The sequence below is a fragment of the Phocoena sinus genome, chromosome 14 (genome assembly GCF_008692025.1).
Source record: "Phocoena sinus isolate mPhoSin1 chromosome 14, mPhoSin1.pri, whole genome shotgun sequence".
Taxonomy (NCBI): domain Eukaryota; kingdom Metazoa; phylum Chordata; class Mammalia; order Artiodactyla; family Phocoenidae; genus Phocoena; species Phocoena sinus.
Genome location: NC_045776.1, coordinates 65,250,569 through 65,276,128, shown reverse-complemented (window position 1 = coordinate 65,276,128; position 25,560 = coordinate 65,250,569). Strand labels below are relative to the sequence as shown.

The 25,560-nt window shown below is 50.9% G+C and overlaps 1 protein-coding gene and 2 gene segments (V, D, J or C); all 3 read left to right on the top strand.

The window, feature by feature from the left end:
* The first annotated feature begins 4,318 nt into the window (after positions 1–4,318).
* Positions 4,319–4,948, top strand: LOC116765018. The segment is given in 3 exon segments: positions 4,319–4,412; positions 4,526–4,857; positions 4,919–4,948. Coding segments are annotated over 3 exon segments (408 nt in total).
* Positions 4,949–15,818: 10,870 nt separating this feature from the next.
* On the top strand, positions 15,819–16,270 carry LOC116739226. The segment is given in 2 exon segments: positions 15,819–15,888; positions 15,984–16,270. Coding segments are annotated over 2 exon segments (357 nt in total).
* Positions 16,271–23,532: 7,262 nt separating this feature from the next.
* On the top strand, positions 23,533–25,044 carry LOC116739221 (microspherule protein 1-like). Its single transcript, XM_032603448.1, is given in 1 exon segment — positions 23,533–25,044. A coding segment is annotated over 1 exon segment (1,386 nt). The 5' UTR covers positions 23,533–23,658.
* Positions 25,045–25,560: the final 516 nt, after the last annotated feature.

Here is a 25,560-nt window from a genome sequence, read left to right as displayed (position 1 = left end):
CCGGGTCAGTCACTACTGGTTACTATCCCAGCTGGTACCAGCAGACCCCAGGCCAGGCTCCCAAAACTGTTATCTACAACACAAACAGCCGCCCCTCTGGGGTCCCCGGTCGCTTCTCTGGATCCATCACTGGGAACAAAGGCGCCCTCACCATCACAGGGGCCCAGCCTGAGGACGAGGCTGACTATTACTGTAGTCTCTACGTGAGTAGTGGTAATTACTACTGCACAGTGATATAAACCCATGGGGAAGTGCTACCAAAACCGACTCATGTGCTCAGAGGGCTCAGCCCTTAGAGGCAGGAGAGGCAGAGAGAGGGTGCAAATGGTCAGCACCCCGTGGGGAGTGAGGCTCCGGGGCCCCATCTCCTGTCCAGTGGTTCATGGCCACGTGCCTCCTCCAGTCTCTCCCAGGTGTGTCCATCTCTCCAAGGGGAGCCCTCTCCGACTATAGATGGGGAGGGGGCCCAGCTCCCAATCATATCAACCAACAATGACACTGAGAGACCCCAGTATGACCAGCACGACTATTCTTGTCCAAAGAGAATTAACAGACATACCCAACTTCATCAATTTGATGATGCGGGGTAAATTAATATTTATGATTTTTTCATATATGTGCAACAGCTATATCCATAGCACATTTGCTGGTCTGTTTATATACCACATGCTTAGAGTCATTGCATTGTGAAGCTAATGATGGAAAATAAGCATTTAAAAAATTCCATGTTCGATGGTGTCCTAGAGACAGTTCCTGCTCTTTTATAGCCTTTCCCCACACTTTTTAGCTTTTCTGATTTTGAGCATCACTTAATTAAAGCTTACATAGTTTTATATGGAATTTTATATATAGTTCTATATTTTGTAATGTAATATTAAAATTCTTTTACATTTTACTGATGACTACATTGGTAGATTTTTAAATATGTGTATGTTTCATTTTGGAAAGTGTTGCTTTCTGAGAAATTGAACAATTAGTGTCTATCCCTAACTGTGCTCACAGTACAGGGCGTGGTCGTGGATGTTCGTGGACTGACAGGGACCAGCCATCAGCCCAGGGCCCCAGCATCACTTCCACTCAGAGCTGGACTTTGACCAGGAGCAGCAGGGGGCGCTGTTGGTCTCCCCAGGGTCTGCAAAATGGGCGCCCCCTGCTGTGTGAGCCCCCAAACTCCCAGGTCTGGGGCGTTGGGGCCTGTGTGTGTGATGGGGACTCAGCAGTGTGTCCTCTCTGCACTGGGCAGGAGGGTTCCTGCTCACAGGTCACTGTGGGTTCCGGTCACTGCTTCCTCCTGCTTCCTCCCAGGGGTCAAACTCTGAGTCTCACCCATCTCACCCCAATTTCCTAAACTCACCCATCTCATCCCAATTCCCTAAACTCACCCATCAAAGGAAGGGAGTCGAAAGAGATCCTGTCGGTACTTTAGAAAAGCAACGACCACAACACAACAGGACTGAAAATGGGGCTCTGAGGCCATGAGGGACAGTGTGGGACAATCCTGACATGGCCCCTCTCCACTGGAAAACTGCTCAGGACTCCAGGAGGTCCGGCCATCCGTGTGCTCACTGGGCCACGCTGACCTGCCAGGATCCAGGGGTCACCAGGAGCCAGGCACCTCCCCCTGGGTCCCTCCTTCTCCCTGTGGGCACCCAGGGCAGGGAGGCCAGGAGCACAGACAGCAGGTCTATGTGCAGATGTGACTCTGCCGCATGTGGATCTGGGGGATAGAAAGGGACTTCGGGGATCACAGTCCCTACACCAGCGCTGAGGGCTCCGTGTCTGAGGCTTCACCGTGACCTGGGCGCCCCCCCTGCTTACCTCCTCTCTCCCCACATGGGGGGACGGCCTCACCTGGGGGTGGGCTGGGGACCCCCAGCTCTGCTCCTCAGCCCTCTCTCCTGCACAGGGAGCAGGGTCCTGCTCTCAGCCTCCTCTCTGTCCCCTCACAGCGACCACGTCCCCGGGACAGATGGCCACACTCTCCTGCCCTGGAAACAGCAACAACGTTGGCAGCGAGGGGGCAGCTTGTGCAGCAACAACCTGGCTGGGTCCCCAAACTCCTGACCCACAGGAGTCACAACCGGCGCCCAGGGTCTCAGAGAGGTTCTTGGGCTCCAGGTCAGGCGGTGGGGCCTCCCTGAGCATCTCTGGGCTCCAGGCCGAGGCCGAGGTTGATTATTCCTGCTCAGCCTGGGACGGCAGGCCGGCTCCTCACCCGGTGCTTCATGCCAGAGGGGTGGTGAGCCCCGAGCCCTGAGCTCCCGGCTTCACCGGGCACGTGGGGCTCACAGAGCACCAGTTACTGTCCCCGGACAAGACCGGGCTGGGTTCCCACTGACACTGATGGGTGCGATGCCGGTTATTAAAAGTAATAATGCCAGTGAATGGAGCTGAGGCTGTATAAACGTATGCATCTTCACATGCACTAAGACTTAGTAAAAACAGGATTTCAGGGTTTAATTAAGGGGATAATCTTTTCCCTGACTTTTCTTTCTGTTCCATTTGAAGGAGCTGGAGTCACAAGCTCAGAGGGTCCACTTCCCTGACCTCGAGTGAGCGCTCACCAGCCTCACCAGGAGCCACCCTCTCCCTTCTTCTGACCTCTGGCCCAGGGCTCTGTCTGTCTCTGCAGGGGGATCACCTGACTCCTCCCTCACATTCCTGCTGACCCATTACAGCTTTGTTCAGACTCCTTTGTCCCCACCCCTGAGCACACCCCAACCTGCACACAGGACACGTCACCATGTGTGTGGCCTGCTGCTCCCTGTCACTGTCCTTTCATACACACGTGCCGTGTTTGCACGGCAGGCAGGGCTGAGCTGTGGGGCTACAGTTCACAGAGATGCACATTTTGGAAATATGGTCAGTTTCCATGGAGACGAGAGTCCCAGGGTGAGAGTATTCCTGTCTCCAGGGCGGACCTGGAAAGGCCCCATCACCTGACTCTCCTGGGAGTAACATCAGCAAAGCCTGCTGTACAATGGGACACTCTGCAAGGGGGTTGGGACATCCCAGTGGCTGGAGGAGGTGCCTGTGGCCAGCAGGGGGCGCAGTGCAGAGTCTCAGAGAGGGGGCTGGGCCAGACAGCGGGGAAACCACTCAGGGCTCCAGAGCGCTGGGCAAACTGTCCTCCCTGATGTGGGACCCTCCTTCCTGTGAGGCCCGGTCACCCAGGAGCTCCTGGTGGCCTCCCTGACCACAGGGTTCAGATTCGGGTCACCTCCTCCGAGTCCCCTGTGGGGTCTTTGCCATGTCTGGGTCAGGGAGGGGCTGTTAGAAGGTGAGGAGTCAGAAGGTGTCTCCAAGGAGGAGCGGGGCTCCTGGGAGCGTCTGTGCCGACGGTGAGACAAGCTTGGGGGCGCAGAGGCCCCATAGGGTAACCTGTGTGCACTTAAGCATGTGTGAAGAGTGTGTATTAGCATATTACAAATGTGTTGTTTGATTCTATTTTATGTGGATTTGCTATTATTGGTGTTAAATTTATTTTTTAATGTCTTAATATAAAACACAAGTTGTATATTTGAAAAAATGACATTTAGATTCAGTATCGATTTATTAAACCAGTATAAATATTTCTTCGTTGACATTTTTTTTGGAACATTTGGATCAATATTCACTGATAGTGGTTTGTCAGTGTTCCTCTTTGGTGTTCAATTTATGTGGTGTATGTATAACTGTTTTAACTGCTGTCTCAAAAGAACTAAGAAATTTTACATCTTTTTCAATGTTTTGTAATAAATACACAAAGCAAATCTATTGGAACCATATGATTGCTGAAGATTTCTTAGCTATTCCCAATAAAATGTATATATCATATCTTTCAGCAGAAATTCAATAATAAATTTTTTACTTTGGAAAGGAGTGCATTTACGTATTTTCTCAAATAGAGCCAATGTTGTATCTTCATTGAAAAGCATGCATTTTAATCTCTTCTTTCCTACCAGTTGTGTGTTATTTTTTCCATTTTCCACATGTTACCAGCTGGCGGCACTGTGGGACTGCCCTGGGGTCCCTCACAGCTCAGGGAGGACCTTTCGCTCCAGGAGCTGGGCCTGGGGGCGGGGCCTGTGCTCCCTGGTGGGGACTCAGCAGTGTGTCCTCTCTGGCTGACAGAGGCCCCTGAGCAGGGACCTGCGTGGTCTCAGCATGTGCTTCCTCCCAGGGGGTCCCAAGGGGGAAGCTGCCCTCCATCCCCTTGAGTCTGGGCTGTGAGCTGAGCTCCAGCACCAGGGCTCAGGGAGGGGCTGGGTGGGCCCTGGGTGGACACCCATTTGCATGGGAGCCCCTCCTCTGGCAGAGGCTGGGGGAGAAAAGGAGGCCTGGGGCAGCCCAGCCCCACTGTGGGGACCAGGGGACTGTGAGCACCATGGCCTGGACTCCTCTCCTGCTCGTGTTCCTCTCTCTCTGCACAGGTAAGACAGGCCTCAGAGACCAGGGCCCATCCCAGCCTGAGGAATTCCTTCTGGCTCAGGTCCCCAAGTAGCTGCCTCCTGTCCCTTCTCATCTGATGTGTCTGTGTCTGCAGGGTGCCTCTCCCAGCCTGTGCTGACTCAGCCTCCCTCCCTCTCTGCATCTCCTGGAGCATCAGCCAGACTCACCTGCACCCTGAGCAGTGGGTACATTGTTGGCGGCTACCACATATTCTGGTACCAGCAGAAGCCAGGGAGCTCTCCCCGGTACCTCCTGAGGTTCAAGTCAGACTCTGATAAGCACCAGGGCTCCGGGGTCCCCAGCCGCTTCTCTGGATCCAAAGAGGCCTCGGCCAACTCAGGACTCCTGCTCATCTCTGCGCTGCAGCCCGAGGACGAGGCTGACTATTACTGTGCTACAGTTCACAGCAACACTGGTACTTACAGGGTGCTCCAGACCCACAGGGAAATGAGACTAAAAGCTCCCCTGTGCCCTCCCCCTGAGACAGGCACTGCTGCTCTGCCTGGACCACGTCTAACTCAGGGTGACCTTCTGTTGTCACTTCTGAATTTCCTGAGAATGACAAATCTGACCCTGTCATATGCTTTTCCTCCCCTCAGATCTGAGACTGACCCATTGCTCTGATATCTCAGTCTGCTCATGTTTGCACAGACAAAACTTCCATGCTCAGAGATAAAAATCTCCAAGTGGGGACTTCCTTGGTGGTGCAGTGGTTGAGAATCTGCCTGCCAATGCAGGGGACACGGGTTTGAGCCCTGTTCTTGGTAGATCCCACATGCCGTGGAGCAACTAAGCCCGTGCGCCACAACTATTGAGCCTGTGCTTTAGAGCCTGTGAGCCACAACTACTGAGCCCACGGGCCACAACTACTGAGGCCCACGTGCCTAGAGCCCATGCTCTGCAACAAGAGAAGCCACCGCAATGAGAAGTCTGTGCACCGCAATGAAGAGTAGCCCCCGCTCGCCACAACTAGAGAAAGCCCACGCGCAGCAACGAAGACCCAACAATGAAAACCCGATGCAGCCAAAAAAAAAAAAACTTCCAGTGGGGATGTTATGAGTGGCAGAGAGAGGTTGGTTCTGGCCCTGCCTCACTCAGACTCCTTTTTCACTTGATAATAAATAAAATTTCATAGGATAACTGTTGTGTCATTTTATTAAAATGTCCTTGATAAAAATACAGTATTTACAAAGATAAATATAGTATTTCAGAAATGTTACACTTGTCAATGTAAAATTAAAATAGAACATAGGTTTTCCTTCAGTTAAATTCATGTACAGGGCTTCCCTGGTGGCGCAGTGGTTGAGAGTCCGCTTGCCGATTGAGGGGACACGGGTTCGTGCCCCGGTCCGGGAAGATCCCACATGCCGCGGAGTGGCTGGGCCTGTGAGCCATGGCCGCTGAGCCTGCGCGTCCGGAGCCTGTGCTCCGCAACGGGAGAGGCCACAGCAGTGAGAGGCCCGCGTACCGCAAAAAAAAAAAAAAAAAAAAAAAAATCCTGCACTAATTTTAAGTAATGGCCTTATATTTTGGTAACGCATTTTGGTAAATTGAAAATGTCACAGTCACACACCATCTGTGTAACACACACACACGCAGTGCTGGGCAAACTTCAGTCAGGCTGTTCTTTTCCAACCAAACACTCCCCTAACTATGTCTTTTCAAACCCACTATTGGGGCTCTGTTGATCCTAACAGCCCCACGTATCAGGCTCCCTGGGAACAGATGCTGCTCAAAGCCCTTCAGAGTCTCAATAAAAACTGCCAAGAACATCACTAGGCCCTGTTCACTGCAGCCTGTGACGTGTGCCTGCAAGAGAGATTCCCAGGAGGGAGTCACTTCGTAAGACACGACACGGGGGACGGTGGGTCTCGTGTGTGGAGAGCTTCACACACAATAAAGGCTGAGGCGTTTAGGAATTCAGGGTCACCCCCAGGCTTCTCGCCACACCTTCACCCCCTCCACAGAGAGGAGCTCCCTCCTCCTCAGGGCTGAGGGGACACACAGAGGAAGGGGGGCTCTGGCCACCAGGGACAAGTCACACAGAGGAGGGGACCCGCTGTCCTGCACAGAAGGGGACGGGCCTCCACGGGGCCAGCACTGCTCTCACTTTATCCTGATGTAAGAGGAATTTGGGTCACAGACGCCCCCTCAGTCCTGACCCCTGAGCAGCCAAGGGCGTTGTGGACAGACTCACCCTGAGGGGTCTGGGGGGAGCCCACAGATGGCTCTGAGGTCACGGGGGACACTGAAGGGGCACCTGGAATGGCCCTAAGGAGGGGACAGTGCACAGAGCAGGGGGCAGGAGCTGACCCTGAGGGGCTCTGGTCACCAGGGCACACGGTGTGTATTTCAGGGCCTGGACACCAGGGGGCGCGCGGGGGCCATTCCTGAGGGTCTGGGGAGATGAGAGCTGGGAGCAGCCCCCCAGCACTGCCTGGTGGTCTCTGCTCAGGGCTGCCTGCTGTGACCTCCCACCCCTGGGTCCCACCCAGCCCCGCCCCTGCCCACCCCCTGGCCACGCTCAGCACGGGGACCTGACCCAGGGCCCAGGGAGGGACCAGAGAGCCGGTGGGGGGGGGGGTGTCATTTGCATGAATGGACCCTCCCTCTCTCAGAGTATGAAGAGGGGAAGGAGAGACTTGGGGACACTCTGCTTCAGCTGTGGGGACACAGAAGGCAGGACCCCGTGACCATGTCCACCATGTCCTGGTCCCCTCTGCTCCTCACCCTGGTCGCTCACTGCACAGGTGACTGGATGCGGGGACAGGGGAAGGGACCCAGGGAAGACCATGGGCCCTGCTTCCTGGTCTTGTGTCTGGACCCCAGAATCACCATCTCTGTCTCTTCCACTTGCAGGATCCTGGGCCCAGGCTGTGCTGACTCAGCCGCGCTCCGTGTCTGGGGCCCTGGGCCAGAGGGTCACCATCTCTTGCGCTGGAAGCAGCAGCAGCATCGGGAGTAATTATGTGAGCTGGTACCAACAGGTCCCAGGAACGGCCCCCAGACTCCTGATCTATGACAATAGCAAACGACCCTCGGGGGTCCTGGATCGCTTCTCTGGCTCCAAGTCTGGCAACTCGGGCTCCCTGACCATCACTGGGCTCCAGGCTGAGGACGAGGCTGATTATTACTGCCAGTCTTATGATGACAGCCTGGATGGTCACACAGTGTGCAAGCCAGGGGGGAAGTGAGACAAAAACCTGCTGTCCCCCCAGCACTGGGGCTCCCGGGGCAGAACCATCCTCTACCAAGTCAGCTGCTTCCGTTGTTTGTTTGGCCTAAAACTGGGGTCTGAGACCCACACCAGGGAACTTGGTCCAGAAAATCTGTTTACATCTTAATTCTGTACCCCGCCCCCTCCGCCGCCCAGGCTTTTCCTAGGCAGCAAAACTGTCCAATTTTTCTCAAATTGAGCAGAATCCCTGGATGCCAGGGTAAGGTGCCCTGGGGACAGAGTCCATGATGGGTTAGGTCAGAACCAGGGGCCAGAGTCCAGCTGTGTCCGAATCAGGACACATCAGACTGTCCAGTACGTGTCCTGGGACCAGCAGCTCCCAGGATTGGGCCCCAAGCTCCTCAACTCTGATGCTAGTGGGGGACAGACAGCGGTCCCTGATCAGTTCCCTGGTCCCAAGTCTGGCATTTGGCCTCCTTAGCCATCACTGGGCTGAGCTGATACCAGGCTGCTTCTCCTGCCTTTCCTGTGACAGCCTCTCAGGCTCACCCAGAGCTCCAGGAGAGCAGTAACCGAGACCAGGACTCTTTTCTCATCTGCGGGAGGTGGGGCCACCCAGCAGCTTCCTGCTCAGGGTCTGGTTGGAGTTTCTGTTGCTGCTTCTGCTGCCGCCCTGGGTCCACGTTCATCCCTGGGGGCCTGCCGGGGTGTGGAGGCTCCTCTTTCCCCTCCGTCCTCAAAGTCCCTTCAGCAGCCCATTCCTAGGGGAGGGTCTCAAAGGAAACAGAAAGGCCATGTGCCCATTGCTGGGGATGCAGCGTTCTTTGCCCTGAAGCTCAGGGGATGAGGTGGGGGAGTCGGTGGAGGTCATCTCAGACCTGAACTCTGACTCGGGAACCCTGAGCCTCCATCATTGGGGTCATCTGCCAATTCCCAGGAGTTTCTAGGGCTATGACCCCCTCTCATCAGCCCTCAGGATGAACGCCTGTGCTTTGCTCACAGGGGAGATTTCTTCGGACACTTTTGCACTGACACCAGAGCATCTAAGGTGCATCATACATTTGGGTCTTTTGGAACAACTACCTCTCCGTGCCCCTCAATCATCCAACCATTGATTCTTCCTGTTTACTTGCGGTGTCTAACACTTGCTGAATGGTGCTGAATAATAATGGAGCTAAAAGTCACATTGGCTGCTCCTGATTTGTGGCGTTTCCACAAATTATCATCACCAGGCACCAATCAGAGAATAGTGGGTGCTCTTACCATGTATGTTTCACAAATCACTACATAAGTTCTTGATACATTAATGACATTTTTCTCAAACTGAAAAGAAAAAGTGTTTTATGCTTTTCCTTTCCCCCATAGTTAGTGGAGGCAGTGCTGGGCCATTTCAGTCCCTTAGATGGTCACACGTCCAGGGCCGCCCCTTTGTGTGGCTCATCTTACTGTCCACGGGCGGCAGACCCCACCTCAATATTCCCACCTGCTCCATTGTTTGTTACCTGCCCTACAAAAAGGAGAAGAAACTCTTATCACAACCCCATATCGGGCTCTAACTAGGATCTTCCACAGTGTTATGAGGAGTAATGACCTACAAAAATTTCTTGGTTTTTTTGTTACTAAAAATGAAGAAGCAAAAGGATATTTTTTAAAATGCCATTCATGAGGGCATCAAAAAGAATAAAATACTTAGGACTAGGATTAGCCGAGTAGGGGAGAAGCTTACAGACTGAGCCAGAAGGAATTCCTCAGGCTGGGATGGGCCCTGGTCTCTGAGGCCTGTCTTACCTGTGCAGAGAGAGAGGAGCATGAGGAGAGCAGGGGTCCAGGCCATGGTGCTCACAGCCGCTGCTCACGACACAGAGCTGGGGCTGGGCTGCCCCACTCCTCTCTTATGCCTCCTCACTGGCGCCACAGAGGAGGGGCTGTCACGCAAATGTGTCCCCACCCACTGCCGCTCCCCCATGACCCCTGACAGGGTCTGGGGCCCTTGCAATTTTTCTTTTTGCAGAGAAAAATTAAAGCAGATGAAGATAAGGGAAAGGAGACCCGTGTTCATAGATTGGATGACTTCTTACTGTGAAGGTGTCGATCAATCCTGCCCAGTTGATCTGCGCGTTCAAAGCAACCCCATCATATGTCCCCGGACACTCGGGGATGTGGCCTGTCCTGTGGGGTGATGTGCTCTAGGCGTCATGAACGTTGGGAGATCTTGGAGTCTCTGACCTGTGCTTCCTTGACACTCTGACATCTCAGGGTCTTTGTGGGGACCTGGGGTTCAGACCCTAGCGTGTCCTCTGGGATCACCTTCACCCCTGCTGGCCTGGCTCCCCCGCTCCAGGGACCCGGCCCCTGTCCTCGATCCCCATCCTCCCCCTGTGTCTGGTACACGAGAGACAGTCCTTAAATATCCTCTAGAGAATGAATGGCTGGCTGGCTGGATGAATGAATGATGCAGCTAAGTCCCCCATCGGGTGGTGACTTACAGCCCCTGTGTCCTTCCTCTAGCGGAGGACATGAGTCCCTTGTCCTGAGTTTTACTAACATGTTTCCAGGCTTTCCTACCATGGGTCTCTATGTGACAAATGTACACACACCCACCCCCCAGTCCCAACCCCTGCCCTTGCAGCTTTCCTCACCTGTGTCAGTCGGGCATCCACCTGACATCTGGACCACCCGTTCCTGTCCCACGGCCTGGGGTCAGCTGGTCACCGTCCTGTGTCCCTCCTCAGGCCACGTGCCATGTCACCCCTTCCTGTTTCCTCTGTGTCCTGTCCATCCAGTCTCCCCGAATGTCCCCTGGCTGGGTCTCTCTGTCCCAAGTTCTGTCCCAGAGTTTTACTCAGAGCTCGGTCTCTATCTGGCCCCACTGAGGACCAGCACCGCCGGGATTAAAGATCTCCCCGCACACGGGGAGGTGGCAGGACGGCCCGAGGGGTCCCTGCTGGGCGCCCAGGCCCTGCTCCATCCCCAGCCCTGCGCCCCAGGGTGTGTGCAGTCTCCTCCCTGACTTGCTCTGGAAGGACCAGCGTCCCCTCCTTCTGTGTCCTCCTCTGTGAGCGTCCTTGTCCCCGGCAGCTCCTGCTCACAGCACCAGGGCCACCCCGCCTCCTCTGAGCCCCCGCGTGGGAAGATCCGCTGTGCTCCCTGTTCCCTGAGTCCGGTCCTCAGCTCCGCAGCGGTTCCCACGCCCTCCTGGATCAGGATGTCGCGTGTGCCTCCCGCTAGACCGCCGCCCGCGGAGCAGGGACCCGAATCAGTGAGGCTACACCAGGACCACACCTGCCTCGAGCAGCGTAGGGAGGAGTCACGTGTGGGAAACGCAGGGGTCAGGGACACAGGTGACCGTGAGATTGTGGACCAGAGCGAGAGGAGGAGAGGTTGGCCCTGGGACCAGCAGGGGGCGCTGTGCGGCCGTCTCTGGTGGATGTGGCAGGACAGGGGCGCCCAGCTGGGCAGCCCTCCTCTGCCGGAGGCCCAGGGCAGGGCTCTCTGCTTCCTTTGGGGAGGGAGCAGCTGTGTCCTCTCTGGGCCTGGCCAAGTCCCCTGCACGTGGCCCGTGTGTGGTCCTGGAAGCTGCCTCCTCCCCGTCCCGACTCATGGGGGAAACTAGTGCATCAGGCAGGTTCCCTGGGTCCAAGGGCCCCAGACCTGTCAGGGGTCATGGGGGAGCGGCAGTGGGTGGGGACACATTTGCGTGACAGCCCCTCCTCTGTGGCGCCAGCGGGGAGGCATAAGAGAGGAGTGGGGCAGCCCAGCCCCAGCTCTGTGTCGTGAGCAGTGGCTGTGATCACCATGGCCTGGACCCTTGCCCTCCTCATGCTCCCCTCTCTCTGCACAGGTAAGACAGGCCTCAGAGACCAGGACCCATCCCAGCCTGAGGAATTCCTCTGGCTCAGGTCCCCGAGTAGCTGCCTCCTGTCCCTTCTCCTCATCTGATGTGTCTGTGTCTGCAGGGTGCCTCTCCCAGCCTGTGCTGACTCAGCTGCCCTCCCTCTCTGCACCTCTGGGAGCATCAGCCAGACACACCTGCACCCTGAGAGTGACATCAGTGTAGGTGGTAAAGGCATATACTGGTAGCAGCAGAAGCCAGGGAGCCCTCCCCTGAGGTACCTCCTGAGGTTCAAGTTAGACTCTGATAAGCACCGGGGTCCCCAGACGCTTCTCTGGGTCCAAAGATGCCTCGGCCAACGCAGGGCTCCTGCTCATCTCTGGGCTACAGCCCGAGGACGAGGCTGACTCTTACTGTCAAGTGTATACAAGTGGTGCCGAGCACAGTGACAGAGACAGATGACGAATGGGACAAAAACCCTGGGCCCCTCGTTTCCAAGCTTTGACACGTTTATTGAGGTAGTTAATAGCTTTACTGATAAGATCAACAGAACATTTCTTTTGTAGACTGGTGCCACACTAGAACTCTCTACTGTCTATGGAAAATGTCCGTGACAACTCTAGAAAGTTTAAACGAACATACTAAAATTTATACCAAAACTGATAATTGAAAAATGACAGTCACTTACATGCAGAATTCAGGACATGTTTCCAATAGTAAAGAGCAATGGAACAGAAGGTGAAACCCATCCAGAGGGCAATCCATGGTACCACACATTTCCTAGGAAAGATGTGTGTGTGTGTGTGTGTGTGTGTGTGTGTGTGTGTGTGTGTGTGTGTGGAGAGAGAGAGAGAGAGAGACAGACAGAGACAGAGAGTAACCCCGTGCCCGGCCCCCAAGCTGTGCTTTCAGCCTCCAAATGAGAAGGCCAACTGCAAACATAAGGCGTTTGACATGTCTCTACTGCAAGAGTGAGATTTCACCAGAGATCAGTGTCAGCGCTGCAGGAACCAGCAATGAACCTGAGTGTAGAGACTGCGTGGTGTGAGTGCGTTGCTTTGAAAATAAAATGGCATCAGTGGGTCAAACATGGACGTAGCCTTGGGACCTCTGTAGACCGGCACTCAGACATTTTTTTAAGTGTTGTATTCCTTCATTTTTTCAGAGTCTAGCAAAGTATCCATGTTGGTAACAGAATTCTGATGGTTCACCCCAGTTGGAAATGTATGTATTTCTTGTAAAGAAATATTAGAAGGATTTTTAAGAGGATTTTTTTGGACATTGCAGCACTATGGATCCCAAAATAAGTCTCCTTGTCCCTTATGAGAGCTTTCTGAATCATGATGGTAATTTCAAAATCAACTGTGCCAAAAACCTTAGAACGGGAGAAGAATAAAGTTTTATAAAATTTCTCGGTACCATAAAATGTGCTTGAAATGTTACACTCCTTTTAAAAGTTTTCCAGCTTAGTAATTCCAGAATCTTCCCTTGTGTTGAATTTAAAGGTGAGAGAGTTTGCGTGGCCGTTTCACCCTTTTTGAAGTGATTTTCCTTCAATAATCAGTATATAAACGTCATGAGGCAGTGACCCACAGCATGGCTCTAGCCAACTGTCAAAAAGATGCTCACTGAACGCGCATCTTTGAATCTGTGTTACTGCAGTTTCACATTCTGACTCCTATTTTGTTTCAAACAATTCACCAGTGTAGATGTACGACCCATGGAGGGAAATGGATTCAGTATTTGTTTATTTTCATACCAACATCACCATGGGAAACTACCTGTCGGGTATTTTTTTCACTTACTAGAATTTCATTTTAGCCACGCAAATAGATACGTAGGGGCATTTCATTGTTGTTTTAATACACATTCCCTAATGACAAACGATGCTGAGCCTCCTTTCCTGTGCTGATTTGCCACCTGCATATTTGGTTGGCTGAACTATCCAATCTTGAGAGGCTGACTTCCTTTCCCCTCTCCCTCTGCTCATAGGCAGAGGTGGGGACCAGTCTCATACACCAGGTCTGACACGGACCCCTCTTTCACTGTCTATTTCTCCATCACAGGCATCCTTCAGGCCCTCAGGTGCTCTTGTTGGCTGATCTGATTCCAGGTTAGTCCTGAGACTGAAACCGTGTACAAGCCCCTGTGTCCACGTCTTTTGAAGTAAAATGCTGACTCAGGAGTGAATGATTGGGAAATGTGAAGATGGAGAGACAAAGAATAGCTGTTGGGCTGGGGAACTGGTATCAATTTAGACTATAATTCTGCCACATCGCAGAATCACCAAACTCCCAGTCCCTGCAGAGTCACCAGAATCCCAGTTCCCTGAAAGATGAAGGTAGATACAGGCCTGACACACATTCCTAAGTTGTTTGTACAGGAAGCAGACCCCCACCAGATGAAAACTGCTGACCACAAGCACATAGACCCTAGACTGGTTGGAACCAGAAGGTTGATGATGCTTGAAACGTCACCTTGATGCCAACCAATCCGAGAATTGTCCACGAGCTGATTATGCCCTGATCCTTGAACACTATAAAACTCCTCACTACCTGCTCCAGGGTGGGTCACACAGTCTTGAGGGCATTAGCCCGCTGTGGCCTCCTTTCCTGGCAAAGCAATAAAAGCGACTCTTTTTTACTTCACCCAAAACTCTGTCTCCGCGTTTCTATTTGTCACTAGTGAACAGAGGCCGAGTTTCAGCAGCAAGACGATGGCTCAAGACAAGTCGTCTGCCGTGTGTCACAGACCTTGTCTCCAGGGTCCAGAGTCCTGCACGGGGCAGAGTGAGTCCCCAGCCTCTCCCCAGCGCCCCCGTCCATAGCCCCCCTGGGCCCATCACACCAGATGCCTCTTCTGGGGTCCTCGCTTTTCTGTGTCTGCAGAGATGTTCTCATTCTCTTCCCCCTTGAGGACCCCCCATAAAGTGAGGATTGACATGACTCAGGATGCAGCATGAGTGGGAGGCAAACTATGCTTCTCACCTTCCAAGGCTCTCTTCACCCTGGGCAGGTGGCCCAGACTCCCCTCTGCCCCCCTGGCTCCACCATCTCTACTTGGTCACCAGCTGTTACCTGTACTAGTCACAGTCTGCAGCTAGTCCCTCAGTGGGGAAACCTCTGCCATCACTTCTGCACCAGCACCGGCCTGTCTGAGGCTGAAATGTCCTTTTGGATCTTTAGGAAGAACTGCTGGTCCTTCCCATCAATGCTACGTCCTCACCATTGACATCATTTCATTCACTGACTTTCTACTACTTGCAGAATAATTGAATAATAATGGAGCTAAAGGTCACCTTTGCCTGTTCCTGATCTTTAACCACCCTAAAATCCTGGCTTAAGGACTATGTTATCTGTGTGTGTGTGAGATAGTATGTATTATCATATTATAAAGGTATCTGTCTGTTTGTATTTTTATGTGGATTTTTTTAGGAATTGCTGTTAGGTTGGGTCAAAGTTTCTTTCGTGATCATTTAAGACAATAATATATTGTATTATTTATTATTGGTATTATATTAAAGTATTTCATAATAGGGAACCCAACTTGTATCATGGGAGTAAAAGTATCAATTTATTAATCTAGTAAGAAATCTCTGTTCATATTTTATTTAGAACATTTTCATCAATATTTAATGTTACTATTCTGTAATAGTTTTGTGTAAGGAGTCAGGTGCTTTCATCGCTGTTATATGTTTTCTATAAGAACTAGGAAATTGTCTACTTTTTCAAACTTTGTGAAAAAATATGAAGCAAATAAGTCGGAACCATCTGATCTCTGAAGTTCTGTTCAATGTTTCCTGTGAAACTATCTGTATCTTATGTCATTCTTTGGAGCAGTTCCATAAAATTTTCTATTTTATAAGGAAATTGGTCTGTTACTCATGTTATATCTGATGTAGACAATGTTGTACCTTACTAGGCAATGATGCATTTTATAGGTTTTTTTACCATACATTTTCTGGGATTCTTTTCCCCACATAAAACCAGCAGGGTGCGCTGTAGGACTGCCCTGGATCCCTGCACAGCTGCTCAGGGAGGATCTTTCACTCCAGGAGCTGGGTCTCAGGGCGGGACCTGTGCTCCCTGGTGGGGACTCAGCAGTGTGTCCTCTCTGGCTGGCAGAGGCCCCTGAGCAGGGACCTGCGTGGTCTCAGCAGGTGCTTCCTCCCAGGGGGTCCCAAGGGGGAAGCTGCCCTCCATCTCCTTGAGTCTGGGCTGTGAGCTGAGCTCCAGCACCAGGGCTCAGGGAGGGGCTGGGTGGGCCCTGGGTGGACACCCATTTGCACGGGAGCCCCTCCTCTGGCAGAGGCTGGGGGAGAAAAGGAGGCCTGGGGCAGCCCAGCCCCACTGTGGGGACCAGGGGGCTGTGAGCACCATGGCCTGGACTCCTCTCCTGCTCGTGTTCCTCTCTCACTGCACAGGGAGAGCCAGGCCGCGGGGACCAGGTCTCAGTCCCCAGCCTGCATCAGCCCGTGTGGCTCAGACTCCTGGAATCTTTCCTCCAGCTCCTGCCCCATCTCCCCCGTGTCTGTGTCTGCAGGTTCCGTCTCCCAGCCTGTGCTGACTCAGCCTCCCTCCCTCTCTGCAACTCTGGGAGCATCAGCCAGACTCACCTGCACCCTGAGCAGTGGGTACAGTGTTGCCAGCTATGTTATAACCTGGTACCAGCAGAAGCCAGGGAGGCCTCCCTGGTACCTCCTGTCCTACAACTCAGACTCCATTAAGCACCAGGGCTCCGGGGTCCCCAGCCGCTTCTCTGGATCCAAAGAGGCCTCGGCCAACGCAGGGCTTCTACTCTTCTCGGCTGCAGCCCAAGGACGAGGCTGAGCATTACTGTGCAACCTGGTACAACAGTGCTCCTCACAGAGACACAGGCAGATGGGAAAGTGGAACAAGAAACTTAGCCTGTCAGAACCTTTTTCATGACAACTTTTAAATTTCACATTAAATTGTATATATACAAAGTGTACTGGGAAGTACATTCTGGTTTGTAATGGATCTACTCCCAATTTTTAATTCAACCCTTCTTAGTCTTCTAAAAACTTAGAACAAAAATAAAACAAAATAATTCATGATGGCACTGAAATACTGCCTGTTTATCCATGTGTAAGCAACCAGAGAGGTAGATCTGGCCTTTCTTCTTACTATAAAGAAATGAGTCATTCTTCATTTTATCTTCAGCAGAGCCCGGGGACCAGCCCAGCAGGTGGACCGTCCACTACAGTGTGGACTCTGCTCCTTGAGGGTCAGAGCAGAGAACTTGAGGTGTCAGGGGTACAGCTCTCAGGACCCAGGGGACTCCCGGGAGTGGGTTCTCTTGAGCCCACAGGTGCTGGCTGTGTCCTCCTCTTCTCTCTACCCCATTGGAGGAGTTCCTGCACTGCAGGGTGGGGGTAGGGCTGGGGACCGTCAGGAGCAGGGACTCCCCAATACATGCCTGTGCCCCTCCCCCTGTGACGCTCCTGACGAGCCCTGATCCGAGGGCACCTTCTCCTGCACAGGGAGCAGCAGGGACGTGGGGTTATCATGGCAACAGTGACAAGAGATCCCAGACAGAGGCCCTACCTTTGTGACCCAGGACACAGGTGAGGGACACTGGGGGTTCAGTGCTATTCTCTGGCTCTTGGTTTGTCCACACGGCCTCCTTGGTCACCTCTGGGCCCCGTCCCGATGAGGAGGCCGATTACCACTGTCACATATCTAATCACTACCCACCGCCACAAGGGACTCCTGTGCTCTGGGGAAGTGAGATAAAAATCTGCCCTCCACACCCCTGTCTGACCCTGACTGTGACCGACGCCAGCTCAGCTTTGGCCTCTGCTTTCACTTGTGCTGTTGAATCCCGAGACCCTCATGTTTTCATCCTGGTCCATCTTTATGGCGTCAGTGAAAATGTCTCTATTCCTTACTGGTCTCTTAGTACAAACACAATGACTGTGGGCCCAGATACTAATGATCCATCACAGGTACAGGGCAGGATGACGAGGAAGCAGAGGTCCAGCATCTGTGCCCTGGGAGACCCAGGGGGCCTCTGCCAACCACCTGCATGTCCCTCTCCTGGTCCAGGCTCTGTGCTCCTGCCCTGAGCCCTGACACCTAAGCAAGCTGGGTTCCCCCCTTTCCTGGAGCTTTCACTCTGAGGAGCTCCTCGTCTCCAGGTCCTGGGAGACCCTCCCCATTAAGGACATGGCTTTCAGACCCGTCACTTGCTTACTTTCTCCTATTTTGCTTCATGACCTGTCATACCTTTCCCCCTCTGGTCCTTTGTTTGGGGTGATATTGGATAAATATCACTATTTTGGACACAGACCTTATATACCCACCCCTATTAAATCTATGGAGTTTAACAAATGAACTTGACCCGGATCCAGTAAGTTCAGGTAACAGGACATAAGGGTTTCTAAGTCCAGCAATGCAGGGGGAAGCCCTGGAAAGGATGAGAGTGCCATTTATAGTCACAAACTTTTTTTGTTTTTTTTGCGGTGCGCGGGCCTCTCACTGCTGTGGCCTCTCCCATTGCAGAGCACAGGCTCCGGACGCGCAGGCTCAGCGGCTATGGCTCACGGGCCCAGCCACTCCGTGGCATGTGAGATCTTCCCGGAGCGGGGCGCGAACCCATGTCCCCTGCATTGGCAGGCGGACTCAACAACTGCGCCACCAGGGAAGCCCTATAGTCACAATCTTTATATCAAACATTTTACTGAGAAAGATTATGAAACTAGACTAAAAATATCTTAAATACATCAGAGTCGCAAATAAATACTGTCAGTATCATTCAGCAGTTAACGAGACCCATGGAAGTAATCAAGAAAAAGACACGTTTTCCGCGAGAACATCATATTCTCACAGCAAAGGCAGAAATAAGAACAGAGACGTGCAATCAGCGCTGGGACGCTACCTGGAGACCTTACAAACACAACAGCAACCACATATCAACCTGGGAAGGTGACTCAGACAGAATCATGACCAGGTATGACCCACGGGTACTCTGGGAATTTTAAGCCTGGCACTTGGTTCAAGGTGGTTATGTTCTGGTAATGAATCTGGGAGCAGGTCAGATCAAACTCAGACATCAGGGATTCCTGGCACATCAGCATTCCATTTAGGGGTATGGAGGTCATTAGTGACCTGGAGAAATTAATATCTCAGCCCCAAACTACACAGAGGGGACGCATTCTACTGCCCTGAATGGTGACATCAGAAAGATCCAGCTGCCAGTGTCAGAAAGCCCTTCCAGGAGGCTGCATGTGTGAACTGGGGGAGGATGTGGGTCTGAGTCCAGCAGCGGGCACTGTGGGCCTGGTCCTGAGAGCTCAGGGTCCTGGGCCAGGCAGGCTGGGAACACCCTCCACTGGCTCTTGCCCATGTGGGCAGCAGTGTCCTCACTGGAGGGTGACCTTCCTGCACCTGGGCCCCAAGGGGACATGAGGGCTCTCAGCTCTGAGTAACACGCTGACCTCTTATTTCCTCCTCCTCCGTCATGCGGTCAGTGCCCATACCTGCCGTTCAGGCAAAGACAGACAGACAGTCACACAACAAAATAAACTTGCTTCAATAAACTTGACCTCCAGTGATACCTGGACAGAGGCTAAGAGACCCCTCGGGGGGGAACTGTCTCCGTGACAACATGACCCCCAGGGTGTTCACGGCAAAAGTGTGATGAACGCAGGGGCCCTTTGTCACTATTTATGCTATTTTTCATTTTTTCACTGTTGTGTTATTTGTTATTTTCAACATCTTAAGTGAATTTTGGAAACTGAAACTATTTGTGTTTTTGTTCCTAATTCTTTGTTTTTCTTTTGTGTCAATACTCCGTCTCTTTTAAAAAACATGATAGATATGAATTGCCTATTTTCCCTACACTATCATCAATACATTGGTATAATAGCAAGATAATTTAGTATGAATATTTTTCTCCTCTGTGAGTTGAGGTTCTCAAATGCATGTGAAAACGAATCATGTGAATTTTATTAAATAGCTAATTTACCAGCAAACCTAATATGAATACCAAATAATAATTTTATTAACAGTGAGTTAAACATGATTTTTACATTCTCTTCCCCAAATACTTAAGAAATTTGAACTCCCTGTTCATCCTCTTTACATCCCAAATCGCTTCTCCACCCTTCCTAGTCCTTTGGCTCCACAGCAGAATGTAAAGGGAAGGGAGTTTTAAAACATCCCATGATGCTCACACATACTTATTCACACACAGCGTTATTTTTATTTCTGGTTATGTGACATGTATTTCAACTCTGTTTTCTATGATGTTGTGAGTTATCTTAATTTCTATGTGACATTATGAATTTTTCTCCTAAAATTGGCAGTTAAATTGAAGGGATGTCATATAATATATGCTTCTTCAAAAAGGGAGGCTGTCATCCCAAACCTGGCCATGCAGCTCTACGTGTTGGCCCTCCCAGCCCTGGTCCCCACACCGCTGCTGCTAGGACAGGGTCCAGGGCTGAGTCAAGGGAGTCCCCTGTCCCCTCACACCCCAGACGTGGGCTCTGTGATGTCACAGTGGACTCACTACTGGAGGAGGAGTGACTGCTAAGCTCCTCCAAAGAAGACAAGCAGGGGTTTCACTGAGGAAGGAGGAAATGACCCAGGAATGGGGTGAGATTTGGGATGGACTAGATTCTGGGCAGGACGTGAGGACACCACATCTCCTCCTTCAGCTCTCAGACTCTCCAGGGAAGACATGGAGGACCAAGGTCACCAGGGTCTTGGGGAGAACATTTGGTGAAAGACGTCACCCTCATCACTCTGTCTCATCCCCACGCTGTCCCCGGTCTCTGTGAAGCCCCAGCATCTGCCTCCTTCGAGACCTCCCCCAGGGGACATCAGGGGACACTGGGCACAGAGAGGCAGGAAGCTTATTTGCATGAGGCCCCTCCTCCTCCTAATGGGTCGCGGAGGCATATAAAGGCCCGAGGACCCCACACTCCAGCCCAGGAGGCTGAAGAGCTGGCGTCCTGGGAGTGTCCCCACTATGGTCTGGATGTTTCTGCTCGGGCTCCTCACTTACAGCTCAGGTCAGGGGCCAGGGCTATGCATCCTTGGGGGCACCTACAAGTAGGGGCTCAGGGGACCTTGTCTCCATAACAAGCCCTGTCTCTCTCCTGTCAGTTTTAGGGGTGGATTCTCAGACTGTGGTCCAGGAGCCGTCACTTTCAGTGTCTCCAGGAGGGACAGTCACCCTCACCTGTGGCCATAGCTCTGGGTCAGTCTCTACCAGTTACCACCCCAGCTGGTACCAGCAGACCCCAGGCCAGGCTCCCCAAACTGTTATCTACAGCACAAACAGCCACTCCTCTGGGGTCCCTGGTCACTTCTCTGGATCCATCATTGGGAATAAAGCTGCCCTCACCATCACGGGGGCCCAGCCCAAGTATTGTTGTGCTCTATATGTGGGTAGTATGTTCATGTAGTGATTTATATCCATGGGGAAGTGTGGAAAAAAATCCTCATATGCTCAGAGAGCTCAGCCCTTAGAGACAGGAGAGTTATGGATTAGAAAAAAAAAGAACAAACTAAACCCAAAGCTAACAGAAGGAAGGAAATAATAAATTTTAGAGCAGAGAAAAACCAAATAGAGAATACAAAAACAATAGAAAATCAAAACAAAACTGAGTAGGTTCCCTGAAAAGATTTTTTAAAAAATTAGACAAACCTTTAGTCAAATTGACTAAGAAAAAATATAGATGACTCATATAATTAAAATCATAAAGAGTAAGCATTACTGCCAATTAAACAGAAATAAAAAGGGTTACATGAGAGTTCTATGAACAACTATACACCAACAAATTAGATTCTGTAGATGAAATGGACAAAATTCCTATAAATGTACAATCTACCAAGACTAAGTTATGAAGAAATAGAAAATGTGAATAGGCCTCAAACAGGTAGAGAGGTTAAATCAGTAATCAAAAACTTCCTAGGAAAAAAGAAACCAGAACAAGATGGCTTCACTGGTGAATTATACCAAAGATTTAAAAAAGAATTAACAAGTTCCTTCTTAGTGAAGTAAGCAGTGCATCAGTCTCATAAAAAAAGAGTTAACAAAAATCCTTCAAAAACTCTTCCAAAAAGTTGAAGAAAAGTCCAAAACTACCTAGCTTAATCTATGAGACCAGTATTATCCTGATACCAAAGACCCTGCAAGAAAAGAAAACTACAGACCAATATACCTTATGAAAACTGATGTGCAAATTCTCAACAAAATACCAGCAAACTGAATTCAGTAGCATATTTAAAGGATTCTACCCCATGACCAAGTGAAATTTAGTCCTGGAATACAAGGATGGTTCAACACACAAAAATCAATCAATGCAATACACCATATTAACACAATACAGGAAAAACAAAACCCATAATCATCTCAACTGATGCAAAAAATCACTAACAAAATTCAATACCCTTGCATGATATAAACACTCAACAAACTATGAATAGAATAAGCTTACCTTAACATAACAAAGGCTACATATGAAAAACCTATAGCTAACCTTATATTCAATGGCGAAAGACAAAAAGCTTTTCCTGTACTCTCAGGAATAAGACAAGGATGCCAACTTAGAAATGAAGAAGTAAAATTATCTGTCTGCGGACAATACAATCTTATACGGAGAAAACCTTAATAATTCCACCAAAAAAAGTTAAAATATAATTCAGCAAAGTTGCAATGTACAAAACTGACAGACAAAAATCTGTTGCCTTTCTGTACACGAACAACAAATGTAACCAGAAAAGGAAATGAAGAAAGTAATTCAATTTACAACAGCATCAAAAGAATAAAATACTTAGGAATAAATTTAACCAAGTTGGTGAAAGACTTTTTCAGGGAAAACTACACCACACTGCTGAAAGAAATTAAAGAACGCACAAATAAATGGAAAGACATCCCATGTTCATGGACTGGAAGACTTAATATTGTTAAGATGTCAATATTACTCAAAGTAATATACAGATTACTTGCAATCCCTATCAAAATCCCAACAATGCATTTTGAAATGATAGAAATATGTGTCATAAAATTCATATACGATCTCAAGGGACCCCTCAAATAGCCAAAACAATCTGGTAAAAGAAGAACAAAATTGGAGTTCTTGCATTTTCTGATTTCAAAATGTACTACAAAGCTACAGTAGTCAGGGGACTTCCTTGGCAGTCCAGTGGTTAAGACTCCATGCTTCCACTGCAGGGGGCACTTAGTTCCTGGTCTGGGAACTAAGATCCCGCATGCAGCACAGCACAGTCAAAAAAAAAAAAAAAAAAATCTATAGTAGTAGGTCTATAGATAAATAGAATCAAATAAAGAGCCTGGAAATAAACCCTTACGTACATGGCAAAATGATTTTCAACAAGGGTGCTGAGGCCATTCAATCAGAATAGGACAGTCTTTTCAACAAATTGTACTGGGAAAACTGGATATCTACATGCAAGAGAATGAAGTTAGACCCTTACCTTACACCAGATACAAAAAACTCAAAAGAAGATCAAAGGCCTAAGATCTAAAACAATAAAAATCTTAGGAAAAAAAATAGGAAAAGTTGTCACGATATTGGATTTGGCAATGGCTTCTTGGGTATGGCACCAAAAGCACAGGCAAAATTTAAAAATTAAAAATAGATAAATTGGGCTTCCCTGATGGCACAGTGGTTAAGAATCCGTCTGCCAATGCAGGGGACATGGGTTCGAGCCCTGGTCCGGGAAGATCCCACATGCCGCGGAGCAACTAAGCCCCTGTGCCACAACTACTAAGCCCCTGCACCACAACTACTGAGCCTGCGCTCTAGAGCCCTCGAGCCACAACTACTGAGCCTGAGTGCCACAACTACTGAAGCCCGCGTGCCAAGATACCGTGCTCTGCAACAAGAGAAGCCACCCAATGAGACGCCCGGGCACCACAATGAAGAGTAGCGCCCGCTCGCTGCTTACCCTGCGCCCAGCAACAAAGACCCAACACAGCCAAATAAATAAATAAATTTATTTTTTAAAAAATAGATAAATTGAACTTCATTAAAATTAAAAATGTATGTTAGGCCCTGTGGCTGTTGCCGTCGCCACGGAGAAACTGTTGGAGCTGGCAGCCTAGGAATGAATCTCTTCTCAGCCTCTAAGCTCACCTGGTCAGAATCCTTGGATGAGCCTGTGGGACCCTTCCCTCTAGCCCTGTGGTTTGGAACCAGTGGCTTTGGGACTGTAAGAGGATGGACAAAGACTTTCAGGGGCTGCCAAATTCATCCTTGATAGCATCAGGCACTGCCAGCCGCTCAGAGGATGAGGAGTCACTGGCAGGGCAGAAGCGGGCCTCCTCACAGGCTTTGGGCACCATCCCTAAATGGAGAAGCTCCTCCAGGTTCATCAAGAGAAAGAAGTTTGACGATGAGCTGGTGGAGAGCAGCCTGACTAAGTCCTCTACCCGGGCGAAGGGGGCCAGTGGGATGGAAACAGGGCACTGTTCGGGGAGTGAACCCTCCTCCAGTGAGAAGAAGGTGTCCAAGGCCCCCAGAACCCCTGTGCCACCCAGCCCAGCCCCAGCCCCTGGACTCGTGAAGCATGTGAAGAAGAGCAAACAGCCACTCCAGGTGACCAAGGATCTGGGCCACTGGAAGCCTGCGGACGGCCTCCTGCTCATCAGGGCCGTGTTGCAGACCAATGACCTGACATCTGTCCACCTGGGCGTGAAGTTCAGCTGCCCCTTCATCCTGCGGGAAGTCCAGGAGTGCTGGTATGCCCTGCTCTACGATCCTGTCATCTCCAAGCTGGCCTGCCAGGCCATGAGACAGCTGCACCCAGAGGCCATTGCCACCTTCCAGAGCAAGGCCCTGTTTAGCAAGGCTGAAGAGCAGCTGCTGAGCAACGTGGGATCGACCAGCCAGCCCACCTTGGAGACCTTCCAGGACCTGCTGCACAGACACCCCGATGCCTTCTACCTGGCCCGTACTGCCAAGGCTCTGCAGGCCCACTGGCAGCTCGTGAAGCAGTATTACCTGTTGGAGGACCAGACAGTGCAGCCGCTGTCCAAGGGGGACCAAGTGCTGAACTTCTCCAATGCAGAGGACTTGATTGATGACAGTAAGCTCAAGGACATGTGAGATGAAGTCCTAGAACATGAGCTGACAGTGGCTGACCGGTGCCAGAAACGAGAGATTCGGCAGCTGGAACAGGAACTGCGTAAGTGGCAGGTGCTAGTAGATAGCATCACAGGCATGAGCTCTCCGGACTTTGACAACCAGACCCTGGCAGTGCTGCGGGGCCGCATGTTGCATTACCTGTTGTGCTCGAGAGAGATCACCGTAGGCAGAGCAACCAAGGATAACCAGATTGACATGGACCTGTCTCTGGAGGGTCCAGCCTGGAAGGTCTCCCAGAAACAAGGTGTCATCAGGCTGAAGAACAATGGTAATTTCTTCATTGTCAGTGAGGGCCGGCGACCCATCTACATTGATGGACGGCCTGTGCTGTGTGGCTCTAAATGGCGCCTTAGAAACAACTCTGTGGTGGAGATTGCCAGCCTGTGATTCATCTTCCTCATCAACTGGGACCTCACTGCCCTTATTCGGGCTGAGGCTGCCAAGATCACGCCACAGTGAGAAGTGGTGGCAGGGCCCATGGGCTCTCTCTGGCCTCAGTTTCCCCTGCCATCCCAGAGCCCTGGAGCTGGGAACTCAGGCTCCTGCAAAAACCAGAGGGGGCTGCGGGAGACTCAGCTCCTGGCCCCTTGATCTGAGTCTGTGCGGGGAGGGTAGGGCTGGCCCTGGGGAAGCCCCTAGAGGCTGGGACCCTCAGGCTTCCTTAGTGCCAGAGCCCCTCCCCTTCCCTCTCTGCAGAGGACCCTACCCTTTCCCCCAGATTCCCACCTTTGCCCTCTGTCTCCAGCTGATTAGCTTCAGACTTTTCCTTTATTATTTTTCTTTTGTAAATACAAAGCACTGAGTTCCACCCCCCCAAAACAAAATGTATGCTCACTAAAGGACATTACCAACAGAGTGAAAAGGCAACTCACAATGGAAAAATACATACGTGTGTGTGAGTGTGTGTGCGTATAAAGCTTATATCTGATAAGGGATTAATATCCAGGCTATATAAAGAACTCAGCACCACCAACA